This window comes from Panulirus ornatus, chromosome 56 (assembly GCF_036320965.1).
Source record: "Panulirus ornatus isolate Po-2019 chromosome 56, ASM3632096v1, whole genome shotgun sequence".
NCBI lineage: Eukaryota > Metazoa > Arthropoda > Malacostraca > Decapoda > Palinuridae > Panulirus > Panulirus ornatus.
In genome coordinates, this window is record NC_092279.1 from 9,157,045 (window position 1) to 9,173,275 (window position 16,231).

Sequence of the window (16,231 nt, forward strand, 5' to 3'; positions counted from 1 at the left end):
ACATCTGAGTTCCATTCTGATTGCTGTTTGAATCTCGAAATGGACATAAGTCAGATGTATGTCAGCATGGCATGTAGAATTCGTATAACTGTGCAGCATTCTTTTTTCCTTCTCAGTTTTTATCATGAATATCTTGTTTTATATTAACCATCTTTATCATATGATTGTAGTTTCTTTTTAAAAAAAGGGGTGACTGTATTGTTGACTGGTTGGTAAGGTTATTTAATGTATGTATGATTCATGATGAGGTGCCTAAGGACTGGCGGAATGCTTGCATAGTGCCATTGTACAAAGGCAAAGGGGACAAAGGTGAGTGCTCAAATTACAGAGGTATAAGTTTGTTCAGTGTGTGTTAGTGTGTTAGTGGTTTTGATGCACGAGACCGGGTTTAGTGATGGGTGATTTGAATGCAAAGGTGAGTAATGTGGCAGTTGAGGGAATAATTGGTATACATGGGGTGTTCAGTGTTGTAAATGGAAATGGTGAAGAGCTTGTAGATTTATGTGCTGAAAAAGGACTGATGATTGGGAATACCTGGTTTAAAAAGCGAGATATACATAAGTATACTTATGTAAGTAGGAGAGATGGCCAGAGAGCGTTATTGGATTACGTGTTAATTGACAGGCGTGCGAAAGAGAGACTTTTGGATGTTAATGTGCTGAGAGGTGCAACTGGAGGGATGTCTGATCATTATCTTGTGGAGGCTAAGGTGAAGATTTGTATGGGTTTTCAGAAAAGAAGAGTGAATGTTGGGGTGAAGAGGGTGGTGAGAGTAAGTGAGCTTGAGAAGGAGACCTGTGTGAGGAAGTACCAGGAGAGACTGAGTACAGAATGGAAAAAGGTGAGAACAATGGAAGTAAGGGGAGTGGGGGAGGAATGGGATGTATTTAGGGAATCAGTGATGGATTGCGCAAAAGATGCTTGTGGCATGAGAAGAGTGGGAGGTGGGTTGATTAGAAAGGGTAGTGAGTGGTGGGATGAAGAAGTAAGAGTATTAGTGAAAGAGAAGAGAGAGGCATTTGGACGATTTTTGCAGGGAAAAAATGAAATTGAGTGGGAGATGTATAAAAGAAAGAGACAGGAGGTCAAGAGAAAGGTGCAAGAGGTGAAAAAAAGGGCAAATGAGAGTTGGGGTGAGAGAGTATCATTAAATTTTAGGGAGAATAAAAAGATGTTCTGGAAGGAGGTAAATAAAGTGTGTAAGACAAGGGAGCAAATGGGAACTTCAGTGAAGGGCGCAAATGGGGAGGTGATAACAAGTAGTGGTGATGTGAGAAGGAGATGGAGTGAGTATTTTGAAGGTTTGTTGAATGTGTTTGATGATAGAGTGGCAGATATAGGGTGTTTTGGTCGAGGTGGTGTGCAAAGTGAGAGGGTTAGGGAAAATGATTTGGTAAACAGAGAAGAGGTAGTGAAAGCTTTGCGGAAGATGAAAGCCGGCAAGGCAGCAGGTTTGGATGGTATTGCAGTGGAATTTATTAAAAAAGGGGGTAACTGTATTGTTGACTGGTTGGTAAGGTTATTTAATGTATGTATGACTCATGGTGAGGTGCCTGAGGATTGGCGGAATGCGTGCATAGTGCCATTGTACAAAGGCAAAGGGGATAAGAGTGAGTGCTCAAATTACAGAGGTATAAGTTTGTTGAGTATTCCTGGTAAATTATATGGGAGGGTATTGATTGAGAGGGTGAAGGTATGTACAGAGCATCAGATTGGGGAAGAGCAGTGTGGTTTCAGAAGTGGTAGAGGATGTGTGGATCAGGTGTTTGCTTTGAAGAATGTATGTGAGAAATACTTAGAAAAGCAAATGGATTTGTATGTAGCATTTATGGATCTGGAGAAGGCATATGATAGAGTTGATAGAGATGCTCTGTGGAAGGTATTAAGAATATATGGTGTGGGAGGAAAGTTGTTAGAAGCAGTGAAAAGTTTTTATCGAGGATGTAAGGCATGTGTACGTGTAGGAAGAGAGGAAAGTGATTGGTTCTCAGTGAATGTAGGTTTGCGGCAGGGGTGTGTGATGTCTCCATGGTTGTTTAATTTGTTTATGGATGGGGTTGTTAGGGAGGTAAATGCAAGAGTTTTGGAAAGAGGGGCAAGTATGAAGTCTGTTGGGGATGAGAGAGCTTGGGAAGTGAGTCAGTTGCTGTTCGCTGATGATACAGCGCTGGTGGCTGATTCATGTGAGAAACTGCAGAAGCTGGTGACTGAGTTTGGTAAAGTGTGTGGAAGAAGAAAGTTAAGAGTAAATGTGAATAAGAGCAAGGTTATTAGGTACAGTAGGGTTGAGGATCAAGTCAATTGGGAGGTGAGTTTGAATGGAGAAAAACTGGAGGAAGTGAAGTGTTTTAGATATCTGGGAGTGGATCTGGCAGCGGATGGAACCATGGAAGCGGAAGTGGATCATAGGGTGGGGGAGGGGGCGAAAATTCTGGGGGCCTTGAAGAATGTGTGGAAGTCGAGAACATTATCTCGGAAAGCAAAAATGGGTATGTTTGAAGGAATAGTGGTTCCAACAATGTTGTATGGTTGCGAGGCGTGGGCTATGGATAGAGTTGTGCGCAGGAGGATGGATGTGCTGGAAATGAGATGTTTGAGGACAATGTGTGGTGTGAGGTGGTTTGATCGAGTGAGTAACATAAGGGTAAGAGAGATGTGTGGAAATAAAAAGAGCGTGGTTGAGAGAGCAGAAGAGGGTGTTTTGAAGTGGTTTGGGCACATGGAGAGGATGAGTGAGGAAAGATTGACCAAGAGGATATATGTGTCGGAGGTGGAGGGAACAAGGAGAAGAGGGAGACCAAATTGGAGGTGGAAAGATGGAGTGAAAAAGATTTTGTGTGATCGGGGCCTGAACATGCAGGAGGGTGAAAGGAGGGCAAGGAATAGAGTGAATTGGAGCGATGTGGTATACCGGGGTTGACGTGCTGTCAGTGGATTGAATCAAGGCATGTGAAGCGTCTGGGGTAAACCATGGAAAGCTGTGTAGGTATGTATATTTGCGTGTGTGGACGTATGTATATACGTGTGTATGGGGGGGGGTTGGGCCATTTCTTTCGTCTGTTTCCTTGCGCTACCTCGCAAACACGGGAGACAGCGACAAAGTATAATAAAAAAAAAATATATATAAGTTTGTTCAGTATTCCTGGTAAATTATATGGGAGGGTATTGATTGAGAGGGTGAAGGCATGTACAAAGCATCAGATTGGGGAACAGCAGTGTGGTTTCAGAAGTGGTAGAGGATGTGTGGATCAGGTGTTTGCTTAGAAAAATGTATGTGAGAAATCCTTAGAAAAGCAAATGGATTTATAAGTAGCATTTATCCCTGGGGAGAGGGGAGAAAGAATACTTCCCACGTATTCCCTGTGTGTCGTAGAAGGCGACGAAAAGGGGAGGGAGCGGATGGCTGGAAATCCTCCCCTCTCATTTTTTTCAATTTTCCAAAAGAAGGAACAGAGAAGGGGGCCAGGTGAGGATATTCCCTCAAAGGCCCAGTCCTCTGTTCTTAACGCTACCTCGCTAATGCGGGAAATGGCGAATAGTACGAAAGAAAAAGAAAATTTATAAATCTGGAGAAGGCATATGATAGAGTTGATAGAGATGCTTTGTGTTAAGAATATGTGGTTTGGGAAGCAAGTTGTTAGAAGCAGTGAAAAGTTTTTATCGAGGATGTAAGGCATGTGTACGTGTAGGAAGAGAGGAAAGTGATTGGTTCTCAGTGAATGTAGGTTTGTGGCAGGGGTGTGTGATGTCTCTATGGTTGTTTAATTTGTTTATGGATGGGGTTGTTAGGGAGGTAAATGCAGGAGTTTTGGAAAGAGGAGCAAGTATGCAGTCTGTTGTGGATGAGAGAGCTTAGCAAGTGAGTCAGTTGTTGTTCGCTGATGATACAGCGCTGGTGGCTGATTCATGTGAGAAACTGCAGAAGCTGGTGACTGAGTTTGGTAAAGTGTGTGAAAGAAGAAAGTTGAGAGTAAATGTGAATAAGAGCAAGGTTATTAGGCACAGTAGGGTTGAGGGTCAAGTCAATTGGGAGGTAAGTTTGAATGGAGAAAAACTGGAGGAAGTGAAGTGTTGTAGATTGTAGATATGTGGGAGTGGATTTAGTAGCGGATGGAACCATGGAAGCGGAAGTGAATCATAGGGTGGGGGAGGGGGCGAAAATTTTGGGAGCCTTGAAGAATGTGTGGAAGTCAAGAACATTATCTCGGAAAGCAAAAATGGGTATGTTTGAAGGAGCAGTGGTTCCAACAATGTTGTATGGTTGTGAGGCGTGGGCTATGGATAGAGTTGTGTGCAAGAAGGGTGGATGTGATGGAAATGAGATGTTTGAGGACAATATGTGGTGTGTTGGTTTGATCAAGTGAGTAATAATAGGGTAAGAGAGATGTGTGGTAATAAAAAGAGTGTGGTTGAGAGAGCAGAAGAGGGTGTTTTGAAATGGTTTGGTCACATGGAGAGAATGAGTGAGGAAAGACTGACAAAGAGGATATATGTGTCAGAGGTGGAGGGAACGAGGAGAAGTGGGAGACCAAATTGGAGGTGGAAGGATGGAGTGAAAAAGATTTTGAGTGATCGGGGCCTGAACATACAGGAGGGTGAAAGGCGTGCAAGGAATAGAGTAAATTGGAACGATGTGGTATACTGGAGTCAACATGCTGTTAGTGGATTGAACCAGAGCATGTGAAGCATCTGGGGTAAACCTTGGAAAGTTCTGTTGGGCCTGGATGTGGAAAGGGAGCTGTGGTTTCGGTGCATTATTACATAACAGCTAGAGGCTGAGTGTGAACGAATGTGGCCTTTGTTGTCTTTTCCTAGCGCTGCCTCGCACACATAAGGGGGAAGGGGGTTGTTATTTCATGTGTGGTGGGATGGCGATGGGAATGAATAAAGGCAGACAGTATGAATTATGTACATGTGTATATATGTATATGTCTGTGTGTGTATATATATATGTATATGTTGAGATGTACGGTATGTATATTTGCGTGTGTGGACTTGTATGTAATCGGGTCAAAGCAGTATGCTCTATACTTGTCTTGGTGCTTGCTGCACGTGAGTGAAACCCTTCTCATTATGTCTAAAACTGGTGTCCAAATATAAATTGTGTATGAGTGAAACTGCACATACTTGGCTGGCACATAGCAGAGGAAATGTGTAGTTTACAGTATCTAGACCAAAATCTGGAGGCCCATGTTTTGTAAATCCATAAGATTCCAAAATTCAAACATTGCTGGGTACCAAAGACTACAGGTTTTCAAATCTCAACCATCACAGGATTACAAATTAGGTTTTGAATGAAAGTAAAATATGTACTTTATTCATGATGATTTTATGTCTAGATATAAAATGTAATTGAAATTTGACTTTTGTTCAGATTTCAAGCTGTTGTGCTGAGATATTCCCTCTATCAGTATATTATGATAATTAGTAGCACTTAGGAAGATATCCTTGAGATGTTTATGCTGTTGTCTGATGTATTTACTGTCTCTACAGGATCGTAATGAACGACTGTTTTACCGACTTCTAAGTGAAAATGTAGAGGAATATATGCCCATTGTTTACACCCCAACTGTTGGGTTGGCCTGCCAAAAGTTTGGGTTAATCTTCCGTAGACCACGTGGACTATTTATCTCTATTCATGATAAGGGACACATATATGAGGTGCTGAGGAATTGGTAAGATTTTCACAGTTAATCATGTGTTGTTAGAAAGATTCTTTACCTTGTGTGTTAGACTGTTTAGGCTACATTTGATGTTTTTCCTTTAAGTTTGCATTGATAAGTTTGCATTTCCTGAACCCTCCTTCTTAAAAGGAGACAACATTGAGTTTCAGGAAATACTGTTAGACCAATTCAAACGGTATGTTATGGGAAGAATAACTTTAGCAAAACTTTGTTTTATGGTGTTGATTTATAATCCTCCAAAGAATTTTAATGAACATGAGCAAATTTTCCATGATGATATTGAAGAAACAGCCAGGATGACACAAGAAACAGAGTACAAAGAAATGCAAACAGCAACAGATCATTAGGTACATTTAAGGCATTTGTAACAGTATGAGAGATAAGAAACTTAGAGATTAGTGCTGTGAGAGTAGAAAAGGAAACAGATGACTTGAAAGGAAATGCCTGTAAATGTTATATATTGCTTACAGCAAAATAGTCATAAACTTAACATGTAACTGAAAAGCCCCATCCCTGACAGACTGCAGACCTATCCCTTTTCCCAAAACCCTTGCATTTGTGTTGCTCATCATCCCATCCTTAAACACAGTATCAGCCATAGTGACACATACCCTTGTGGCAGATCCACCTTCACCTGGAACCTCTCTCCCTCCTCTCTACCTTCTCACACACATCTTACTGCCCTATAAGAACTCAGTGCTTCTAATAGCATACCTTCCATACCTTATGTTCATAACACCTTCCACAAAGCATCTCTGTCAGACCTCTCATATGCTTTGTCCAGAATCATAAATGCCAAGTTGAAAATTCTAATTGACCTATCATTACCTTTGTATTTCCTGTACTTTTTGGCATTTTTCAGTACACAAATCATGATTGTCTCTAATATTATTCTGTGGCTTCTTGTGAGAACAAGATAAGAACCAAAGTGAAAATTAGATTAGGCCCAAGTAGTTCTTGTCTTCAACTGAAATCCAGTGAGGTAGCCCCTTGATACACATACTTGGAGCTTCCAGTATACTATCTATCCCCGACATACATCTGAGTTCCATTCTGATTGCTGTTTGAATCTCGAAATGGACATAAGTCAGATGTATGTCAGCATGGCATGTAGAATTCGTATAACTGTGCAGCATTCTTTTTTCCTTCTCAGTTTTTATCATGAATATCTTGTTTTATATTAACCATCTTTATCATATGATTGTAGTTTCTTTTTAAAAAAAGGGGTGACTGTATTGTTGACTGGTTGGTAAGGTTATTTAATGTATGTATGATTCATGATGAGGTGCCTAAGGACTGGCGGAATGCTTGCATAGTGCCATTGTACAAAGGCAAAGGGGACAAAGGTGAGTGCTCAAATTACAGAGGTATAAGTTTGTTCAGTGTGTGTTAGTGTGTTAGTGGTTTTGATGCACGAGACCGGGTTTAGTGATGGGTGATTTGAATGCAAAGGTGAGTAATGTGGCAGTTGAGGGAATAATTGGTATACATGGGGTGTTCAGTGTTGTAAATGGAAATGGTGAAGAGCTTGTAGATTTATGTGCTGAAAAAGGACTGATGATTGGGAATACCTGGTTTAAAAAGCGAGATATACATAAGTATACTTATGTAAGTAGGAGAGATGGCCAGAGAGCGTTATTGGATTACGTGTTAATTGACAGGCGTGCGAAAGAGAGACTTTTGGATGTTAATGTGCTGAGAGGTGCAACTGGAGGGATGTCTGATCATTATCTTGTGGAGGCTAAGGTGAAGATTTGTATGGGTTTTCAGAAAAGAAGAGTGAATGTTGGGGTGAAGAGGGTGGTGAGAGTAAGTGAGCTTGAGAAGGAGACCTGTGTGAGGAAGTACCAGGAGAGACTGAGTACAGAATGGAAAAAGGTGAGAACAATGGAAGTAAGGGGAGTGGGGGAGGAATGGGATGTATTTAGGGAATCAGTGATGGATTGCGCAAAAGATGCTTGTGGCATGAGAAGAGTGGGAGGTGGGTTGATTAGAAAGGGTAGTGAGTGGTGGGATGAAGAAGTAAGAGTATTAGTGAAAGAGAAGAGAGAGGCATTTGGACGATTTTTGCAGGGAAAAAATGAAATTGAGTGGGAGATGTATAAAGAAAGAGGCAGGAGGTCAAGAGAAAGGTGCAAGAGGTGAAAAAAAGGGCAAATGAGAGTTGGGGTGAGAGAGTATCATTAAATTTTAGGGAGAATAAAAAGATGTTCTGGAAGGAGGTAAATAAAGTGTGTAAGACAAGGGAGCAAATGGGAACTTCAGTGAAGGGCGCAAATGGGGAGGTGATAACAAGTAGTGGTGATGTGAGAAGGAGATGGAGTGAGTATTTTGAAGGTTTGTTGAATGTGTTTGATGATAGAGTGGCAGATATAGGGTGTTTTGGTCGAGGTGGTGTGCAAAGTGAGAGGGTTAGGGAAAATGATTTGGTAAACAGAGAAGAGGTAGTGAAAGCTTTGCGGAAGATGAAAGCCGGCAAGGCAGCAGGTTTGGATGGTATTGCAGTGGAATTTATTAAAAAAGGGGGTAACTGTATTGTTGACTGGTTGGTAAGGTTATTTAATGTATGTATGACTCATGGTGAGGTGCCTGAGGATTGGCGGAATGCGTGCATAGTGCCATTGTACAAAGGCAAAGGGGATAAGAGTGAGTGCTCAAATTACAGAGGTATAAGTTTGTTGAGTATTCCTGGTAAATTATATGGGAGGGTATTGATTGAGAGGGTGAAGGCATGTACAGAGCATCAGATTGGGGAAGAGCAGTGTGGTTTCAGAAGTGGTAGAGGATGTGTGGATCAGGTGTTTGCTTTGAAGAATGTATGTGAGAAATACTTAGAAAAGCAAATGGATTTGTATGTAGCATTTATGGATCTGGAGAAGGCATATGATAGAGTTGATAGAGATGCTCTGTGGAAGGTATTAAGAATATATGGTGTGGGAGGAAAGTTGTTAGAAGCAGTGAAAAGTTTTTATCGAGGATGTAAGGCATGTGTACGTGTAGGAAGAGAGGAAAGTGATTGGTTCTCAGTGAATGTAGGTTTGCGGCAGGGGTGTGTGATGTCTCCATGGTTGTTTAATTTGTTTATGGATGGGGTTGTTAGGGAGGTAAATGCAAGAGTTTTGGAAAGAGGGGCAAGTATGAAGTCTGTTGGGGATGAGAGAGCTTGGGAAGTGAGTCAGTTGCTGTTCGCTGATGATACAGCGCTGGTGGCTGATTCATGTGAGAAACTGCAGAAGCTGGTGACTGAGTTTGGTAAAGTGTGTGGAAGAAGAAAGTTAAGAGTAAATGTGAATAAGAGCAAGGTTATTAGGTACAGTAGGGTTGAGGATCAAGTCAATTGGGAGGTGAGTTTGAATGGAGAAAAACTGGAGGAAGTGAAGTGTTTTAGATATCTGGGAGTGGATCTGGCAGCGGATGGAACCATGGAAGCGGAAGTGGATCATAGGGTGGGGGAGGGGGCGAAAATTCTGGGGGCCTTGAAGAATGTGTGGAAGTCGAGAACATTATCTCGGAAAGCAAAAATGGGTATGTTTGAAGGAATAGTGGTTCCAACAATGTTGTATGGTTGCGAGGCGTGGGCTATGGATAGAGTTGTGCGCAGGAGGATGGATGTGCTGGAAATGAGATGTTTGAGGACAATGTGTGGTGTGAGGTGGTTTGATCGAGTGAGTAACATAAGGGTAAGAGAGATGTGTGGAAATAAAAAGAGCGTGGTTGAGAGAGCAGAAGAGGGTGTTTTGAAGTGGTTTGGGCACATGGAGAGGATGAGTGAGGAAAGATTGACCAAGAGGATATATGTGTCGGAGGTGGAGGGAACAAGGAGAAGAGGGAGACCAAATTGGAGGTGGAAAGATGGAGTGAAAAAGATTTTGTGTGATCGGGGCCTGAACATGCAGGAGGGTGAAAGGAGGGCAAGGAATAGAGTGAATTGGAGCGATGTGGTATACCGGGGTTGACGTGCTGTCAGTGGATTGAATCAAGGCATGTGAAGCGTCTGGGGTAAACCATGGAAAGCTGTGTAGGTATGTATATTTGCGTGTGTGGACGTATGTATATACGTGTGTATGGGGGGGGGTTGGGCCATTTCTTTCGTCTGTTTCCTTGCGCTACCTCGCAAACACGGGAGACAGCGACAAAGTATAATAAAAAAAAAATATATATAAGTTTGTTCAGTATTCCTGGTAAATTATATGGGAGGGTATTGATTGAGAGGGTGAAGGCATGTACAAAGCATCAGATTGGGGAACAGCAGTGTGGTTTCAGAAGTGGTAGAGGATGTGTGGATCAGGTGTTTGCTTAGAAAAATGTATGTGAGAAATCCTTAGAAAAGCAAATGGATTTGTAAGTAGCATTTATCCCTGGGGAGAGGGGAGAAAGAATACTTCCCACGTATTCCCTGTGTGTCGTAGAAGGCGACGAAAAGGGGAGGGAGCGGATGGCTGGAAATCCTCCCCTCTCATTTTTTTCAATTTTCCAAAAGAAGGAACAGAGAAGGGGGCCAGGTGAGGATATTCCCTCAAAGGCCCAGTCCTCTGTTCTTAACGCTACCTCGCTAATGCGGGAAATGGCGAATAGTACGAAAGAAAAAGAAAATTTATAAATCTGGAGAAGGCATATGATAGAGTTGATAGAGATGCTTTGTGTTAAGAATATGTGGTTTGGGAGGCAAGTTGTTAGAAGCAGTGAAAAGTTTTTATCGAGGATGTAAGGCATGTGTACGTGTAGGAAGAGAGGAAAGTGATTGGTTCTCAGTGAATGTAGGTTTGTGGCAGGGGTGTGTGATGTCTCTATGGTTGTTTAATTTGTTTATGGATGGGGTTGTTAGGGAGGTAAATGCAGGAGTTTTGGAAAGAGGAGCAAGTATGCAGTCTGTTGTGGATGAGAGAGCTTAGCAAGTGAGTCAGTTGTTGTTCGCTGATGATACAGCGCTGGTGGCTGATTCATGTGAGAAACTGCAGAAGCTGGTGACTGAGTTTGGTAAAGTGTGTGAAAGAAGAAAGTTGAGAGTAAATGTGAATAAGAGCAAGGTTATTAGGCACAGTAGGGTTGAGGGTCAAGTCAATTGGGAGGTAAGTTTGAATGGAGAAAAACTGGAGGAAGTGAAGTGTTGTAGATTGTAGATATGTGGGAGTGGATTTAGTAGCGGATGGAACCATGGAAGTGGAAGTGAATCATAGGGTGGGGGAGGGGGCGAAAATTTTGGGAGCCTTGAAGAATGTGTGGAAGTCAAGAACATTATCTCGGAAAGCAAAAATGGGTATGTTTGAAGGAGCAGTGGTTCCAACAATGTTGTATGGTTGTGAGGCGTGGGCTATGGATAGAGTTGTGTGCAAGAAGGGTGGATGTGATGGAAATGAGATGTTTGAGGACAATATGTGGTGTGTTGGTTTGATCAAGTGAGTAATAATAGGGTAAGAGAGATGTGTGGTAATAAAAAGAGTGTGGTTGAGAGAGCAGAAGAGGGTGTTTTGAAATGGTTTGGTCACATGGAGAGAATGAGTGAGGAAAGACTGACAAAGAGGATATATGTGTCAGAGGTGGAGGGAACGAGGAGAAGTGGGAGACCAAATTGGAGGTGGAAGGATGGAGTGAAAAAGATTTTGAGTGATCGGGGCCTGAACATACAGGAGGGTGAAAGGCGTGCAAGGAATAGAGTAAATTGGAACGATGTGGTATACTGGAGTCAACATGCTGTTAGTGGATTGAACCAGAGCATGTGAAGCATCTGGGGTAAACCTTGGAAAGTTCTGTTGGGCCTGGATGTGGAAAGGGAGCTGTGGTTTCGGTGCATTATTACATAACAGCTAGAGGCTGAGTGTGAACGAATGTGGCCTTTGTTGTCTTTTCCTAGCGCTGCCTCGCACACATAAGGGGGAAGGGGGTTGTTATTTCATGTGTGGTGGGATGGCGATGGGAATGAATAAAGGCAGACAGTATGAATTATGTACATGTGTATATATGTATATGTCTGTGTGTGTATATATATATGTATATGTTGAGATGTACGGTATGTATATTTGCGTGTGTGGACTTGTATGTATATACATGTGTATGTGGGTGGGTTGGGCCATTCTTTCGTCTGTTTCCTTGCGCTACCTTGCTAACGCGGGAAACAGCGACAAAGCAAAATAAATAAATAGATAGATAAATAGTTTCCTTTTGCTTTTTATTTAAGAATCTTTAGTTCATATGTGATCATTTTACTTTTTACATAATGCAAGTTCTTTTGATTATCTCATTTTTGTTTAGCCAGTTTTATGAATTGATATTTTTTGAAATCACTATGGTTAACTAAGAATAAGGATCTTTGGTTCATTTTCTACCTTTTTGGCAGCTCCTTTGTCAACACTTGCTGCTTCACCTATGACTTGAACGGTTTGCAAGCTATATTTTCTTTTGAATCTATTGAACCAACCATGTCTTGCTGTGAAGTTCTCACTGTAATCCTCGCTGGCTCGATTCTTTATAGTCACGAAAAGACTTCTAGCTTTTGCCTGAATAGTCAGTAAGCTAAGTAGTACATGTTTTTGAATTTGAGCTTCCATCCACAGCATCAACAACTTCTCTATTTCATGGATGGGCTTATGTCGATGCTTTGTTATTAACAGAGACTTCATACTTGCCGAACCTTTCACTCCTTCGTGTATCTTTTCTTTGTCCTTTAAGATTGTGGAGACCATCGAATGGGACAACTGTAGATCATGTACAATCACATTAACTTTTTTTCTTCCTTCATGTTGGGTGATTACTTTCAATTCCAAATCGAGTGCCTTCCTCGGCTTCTTACCAGATCTATCAATATGTGATGGGTTTTCCTCTTGCTCATCATCTTCTTTGGGGTTTAATACAAAAATGGTTTGATTCAGCATTCAAATTTGTTAGATTCTTTTGAATGATGCATGCTTACTTAATGGTAACTTAGAGCAAGAACTGAGAAATGTACACAGTGCTGGGATATCATCATACAGTTACTATCATTTGCATGCAGCCATTAGTACTGGTGGATGTAGAACCAGGCTTAATTTTTTATTATTATATTATTATTTTGCTTTGTCACTGTCTCCCACGTTAGCGAGGTAGGGCAAGGAAACAGATGAAAGAATGGCCCAACCCACCCATATACACATGTATATACATACATGTCCACACACGCAAATATACATGCCTATACATCTCAACGTATACATATGTATACACACACAGACATATACATATATACGCATGTACATAATTCATACTGTCTGCCTTTATTCATTCCCATCGCCACCCCGCCACACATGAAATAACAACCCCCTCCCCCTGCATGTGTGCGAGGTAGCGCTAGGAAAAGACAACAAAGGTCACATTTGTTCACACTCAATCTCTAGCTGTCATGTATAATGCACTGAAACCACAGCTCCTTTTCCACATCCAGGCCCCACAGAACTTTCCATGGTTTACCCCAGATGCTTCACACGCCATCATTCAATCCATTGACAGCACGTCGACCCCGGTATACCACATCGTTCCAATTCACTCTATTCCTTGCACGCCTTTCACCCTCCTGCATGTTCAGGCCCCGATCACTCAAAATCCTTTTCACTCCATCTTTCCACCTCCAATTTGGTCTCCCACTTCTCCTCATTCCCTCCACCTCTGACACATATATCCTCTTTGTCAGTCTTTCCTCACTCATTCTTTCCATGTGACCAAACCATTTCAAAACACCCTCTTCTGCTCTCTCAACCACACTCTTTTTATTACCACACATCTTTCTTACCCTATTATTACTTACTTGATCAAACCACCTCACACCACATATTGTCCTCAGACATCTCATTTCCAGCACATCCACCCTCCTCTGCACAAATCTATCTGTAGCTCATGCCTCACAACCATATAACATTGTTGGAACCACTATTCCTTCAAACATACCCATTTTTGCTTTCCGAGATAATGTTCTCGACTTCCACACATTCTTCAATGCTCCCCAAACTTTCGCTCCCTCCCCCACCCTATGATTCACTTCCGCTTCCATGATTCCATCCGCTGCCAAATCCACTCCCAGATATCCAAAACATTTCACTTCCAGTTTTTCTCCATTCAAACTTACCTCCCAATTGACTTGTCCCTCAACCCTACTGTACCTAATAACCTTGCTCTTATTCACATTTACTCTCAGCACTCTTCTTTCACACACTTTACTAAACTCAGTCACCAGCTTTTTCAGTTTCTCACATGAATCAGCCACCAGCTCTGTATCATCAGCAAACAACAAATTATATATTTACATATATGTGGTGTGAGGTGTTTTGATCGAGTAAGTAATGAAAGGGTAAGAGAGATGTGTGGTAATAAAAAGAGTGTAGTTGAGAGAGCAGAAGAGGGTGTATTGAAATGGTTTGGTCACATGGAGAGAATGAGTGAGGAAAGATTGATAAAGAGGATATATGTTTCAGAGGTAGAGAGAATAAGAAGTAGGAGACCAAATTGGAGGTGGAAGGATGGAGTGAAAAAGATTTTGAGCGAACAGGACCTGAATATTCAGGAGGGTGAAAGGCGTGCAAGAAATAGAGTGAATTAGAGTGATGTGGTATACTGGGGTTGACGTTCTGTCAATGGATTGAACCAGGGCATGTGAAGCGTCTAGGGCGAACAATGGAAAGTTTTGTGGGGCCTGGATTTGGAAAGGGAGCTGTGGTTTTGGTGCATTACACATGACAGCTGGAGACTGAGTGTGAATGAATGTGGCCTTTGTTGTCTTTTCCTGGCACTACCTCATGCGTGCACGGGGGAAGGGGATGCCATTTCATGTGTGGCAGGGTGGCGACGGGAATGGATGAAGGCAGCAAGTATGAATATGTATATGTATGTATACGTTGAAATGTATAGGTATGTATATGTGTGTGTGTGTGGGCGTTTATGTATATACATGTGTATGTAGGTGAGTTGGGCTATTCTTTCATCTGTTTCCTTGCGCTACCTAGCTAATGCAGGAGACAACGACTAAATATATAAAACAGTTTATCTATATATTTTTCTTGGTTGTATGTACTGATGGTCATAAGTCACATGGATGGTAAGTAGGGAATAGGCAGTACTTGAGGAATGTATTTGATATCCTAGTCCCTGAGTGATCATTTGGGAATTCAAGGAAGATGTATGCACAGCATACATATAAGAATGTATATATATTATGTGGTTAGTAGTTGGGAGGCAGCCACCGACCTGGGAGGTATGTTATCGGTACTACCCTCCTGGGTATTGGGAGGGTTAGTGATGCCTGTGTAGTTAGCAAGCACTTCAGTGTTTGTCAAGTTGCATTCATTTGACCCAGATAGCTGTCTTGTCTTTCTTCCTCACCCACACATGGACTGCAGGTATTCTGTTCATAAACAGACAATCTCTTTTTGTCACAAATAACAGTTGGCAGCACAACTCTTATATATACATATAAGAATGTATATATGTTATGTGGTTAGTAGTTGGGAGGCAGCCACCGACCAGGGAAGTATGTTATTGGTACTACCCTCCTGGGTATTGGGAGGGTTAGTGATGCCTGTGTAGTGAGCAAGCACTTCAGTGTTTGTCAAGTTGCACTCATTTGACCCAGATAGCTGTCTTGTCTTTCTGCCTCACCCACACATGGACCTCAGGTATTCTGTTCATAAACAGACAATCTCTTTTTGTCACAAATAACAGTTGACAGCACAACTCACTCTTTGCAACTCTAGATTCTTCTGTGGTGAGTGCTTTGCACTAACCATGCATTTTGGCAAAATGGTTGGAGCAATAAATAGAAGTAGTAGTTAGTAACATTAGACAGGAGCTTTAAGTAGAAACATTAGGTAGAAGTGGTAGGTAAAAGCATAACCTGGAAGCATTTGGTAGAAGTAGTAGGTTGTAACATTAGGCAGGAATATTTGGCAGACATATTAAGTAGAAGTAGTTGGTAAGAACATTAGTTCGGAGCCTTTGAAAACATTGTGCTAGGGTTGCCGTCTTCCAGTCATGTTAAGGGTGAGGCACTTAAAGCTTAGAAGTGGCACCGGAATTCAGCAGTTATAGATATAGAAAGATAGATAGATGTATAAATATGCCATTAGCAGTCAAAGATTCTCTTGCCCTGGCTGTTATACAGATGATATACAGAATTAGTAGACTTTCATTAATGGCTGGCCTTCATACATTGGGTAATGGTCCTTCATCTTATTACCAAAATGCCAGTTTTGGTAGCTGTCCACTCATTACATTATGGTGCAATAATGGTATCTTGTCATCGTGTAAACTTGTATGAAAAGATCATTCCATATCCATGAGTTATTATAGGGGGATATGGCAGTAACCCAACTCTTTTTCAATATCATGTCTTGAATTAACCTACTGGTGATAGGTTCCAAATGAGGAAATGGTGTGTCATTTGCTTTCTACCAGTTCAGGTTATTTATAAGCCAATCTTGTAAATACAGGGCAGAAGCTCCACCCAGAGTTGAAATAACTTAGTTCTTTTTCCACGTCTGAGGTTTCTAGTTGCTTTGGGCTTCTACTTAAAACTTGCCTGTTGCTTG

At 41.7% G+C, this 16,231-nt stretch overlaps 1 protein-coding gene across 3 annotated transcripts in view; it reads left to right on the forward strand.

Annotated features, from left to right (window-relative positions):
- LOC139765866 (NADP-dependent malic enzyme-like) overlaps window positions 1–16,231 on the forward strand; it is a 109,831-nt gene that overhangs the window by 23,410 nt on the left and 70,190 nt on the right. For 2 of the 3 annotated variants that reach the window (XM_071693726.1, XM_071693727.1), the window contains exon 1: window positions 5,458–5,675. The exons of the other annotated variant lie outside the window; for it this stretch is intronic. In XM_071693726.1, coding sequence (XP_071549827.1) covers window positions 5,473–5,675 — 203 coding nt within the window. In that variant the 5' untranslated portion in view covers window positions 5,458–5,472. Of the gene's footprint in view, window positions 1–5,457; window positions 5,676–16,231 lie in introns of those variants that run through there. 3 annotated transcript variants of the gene reach the window in all.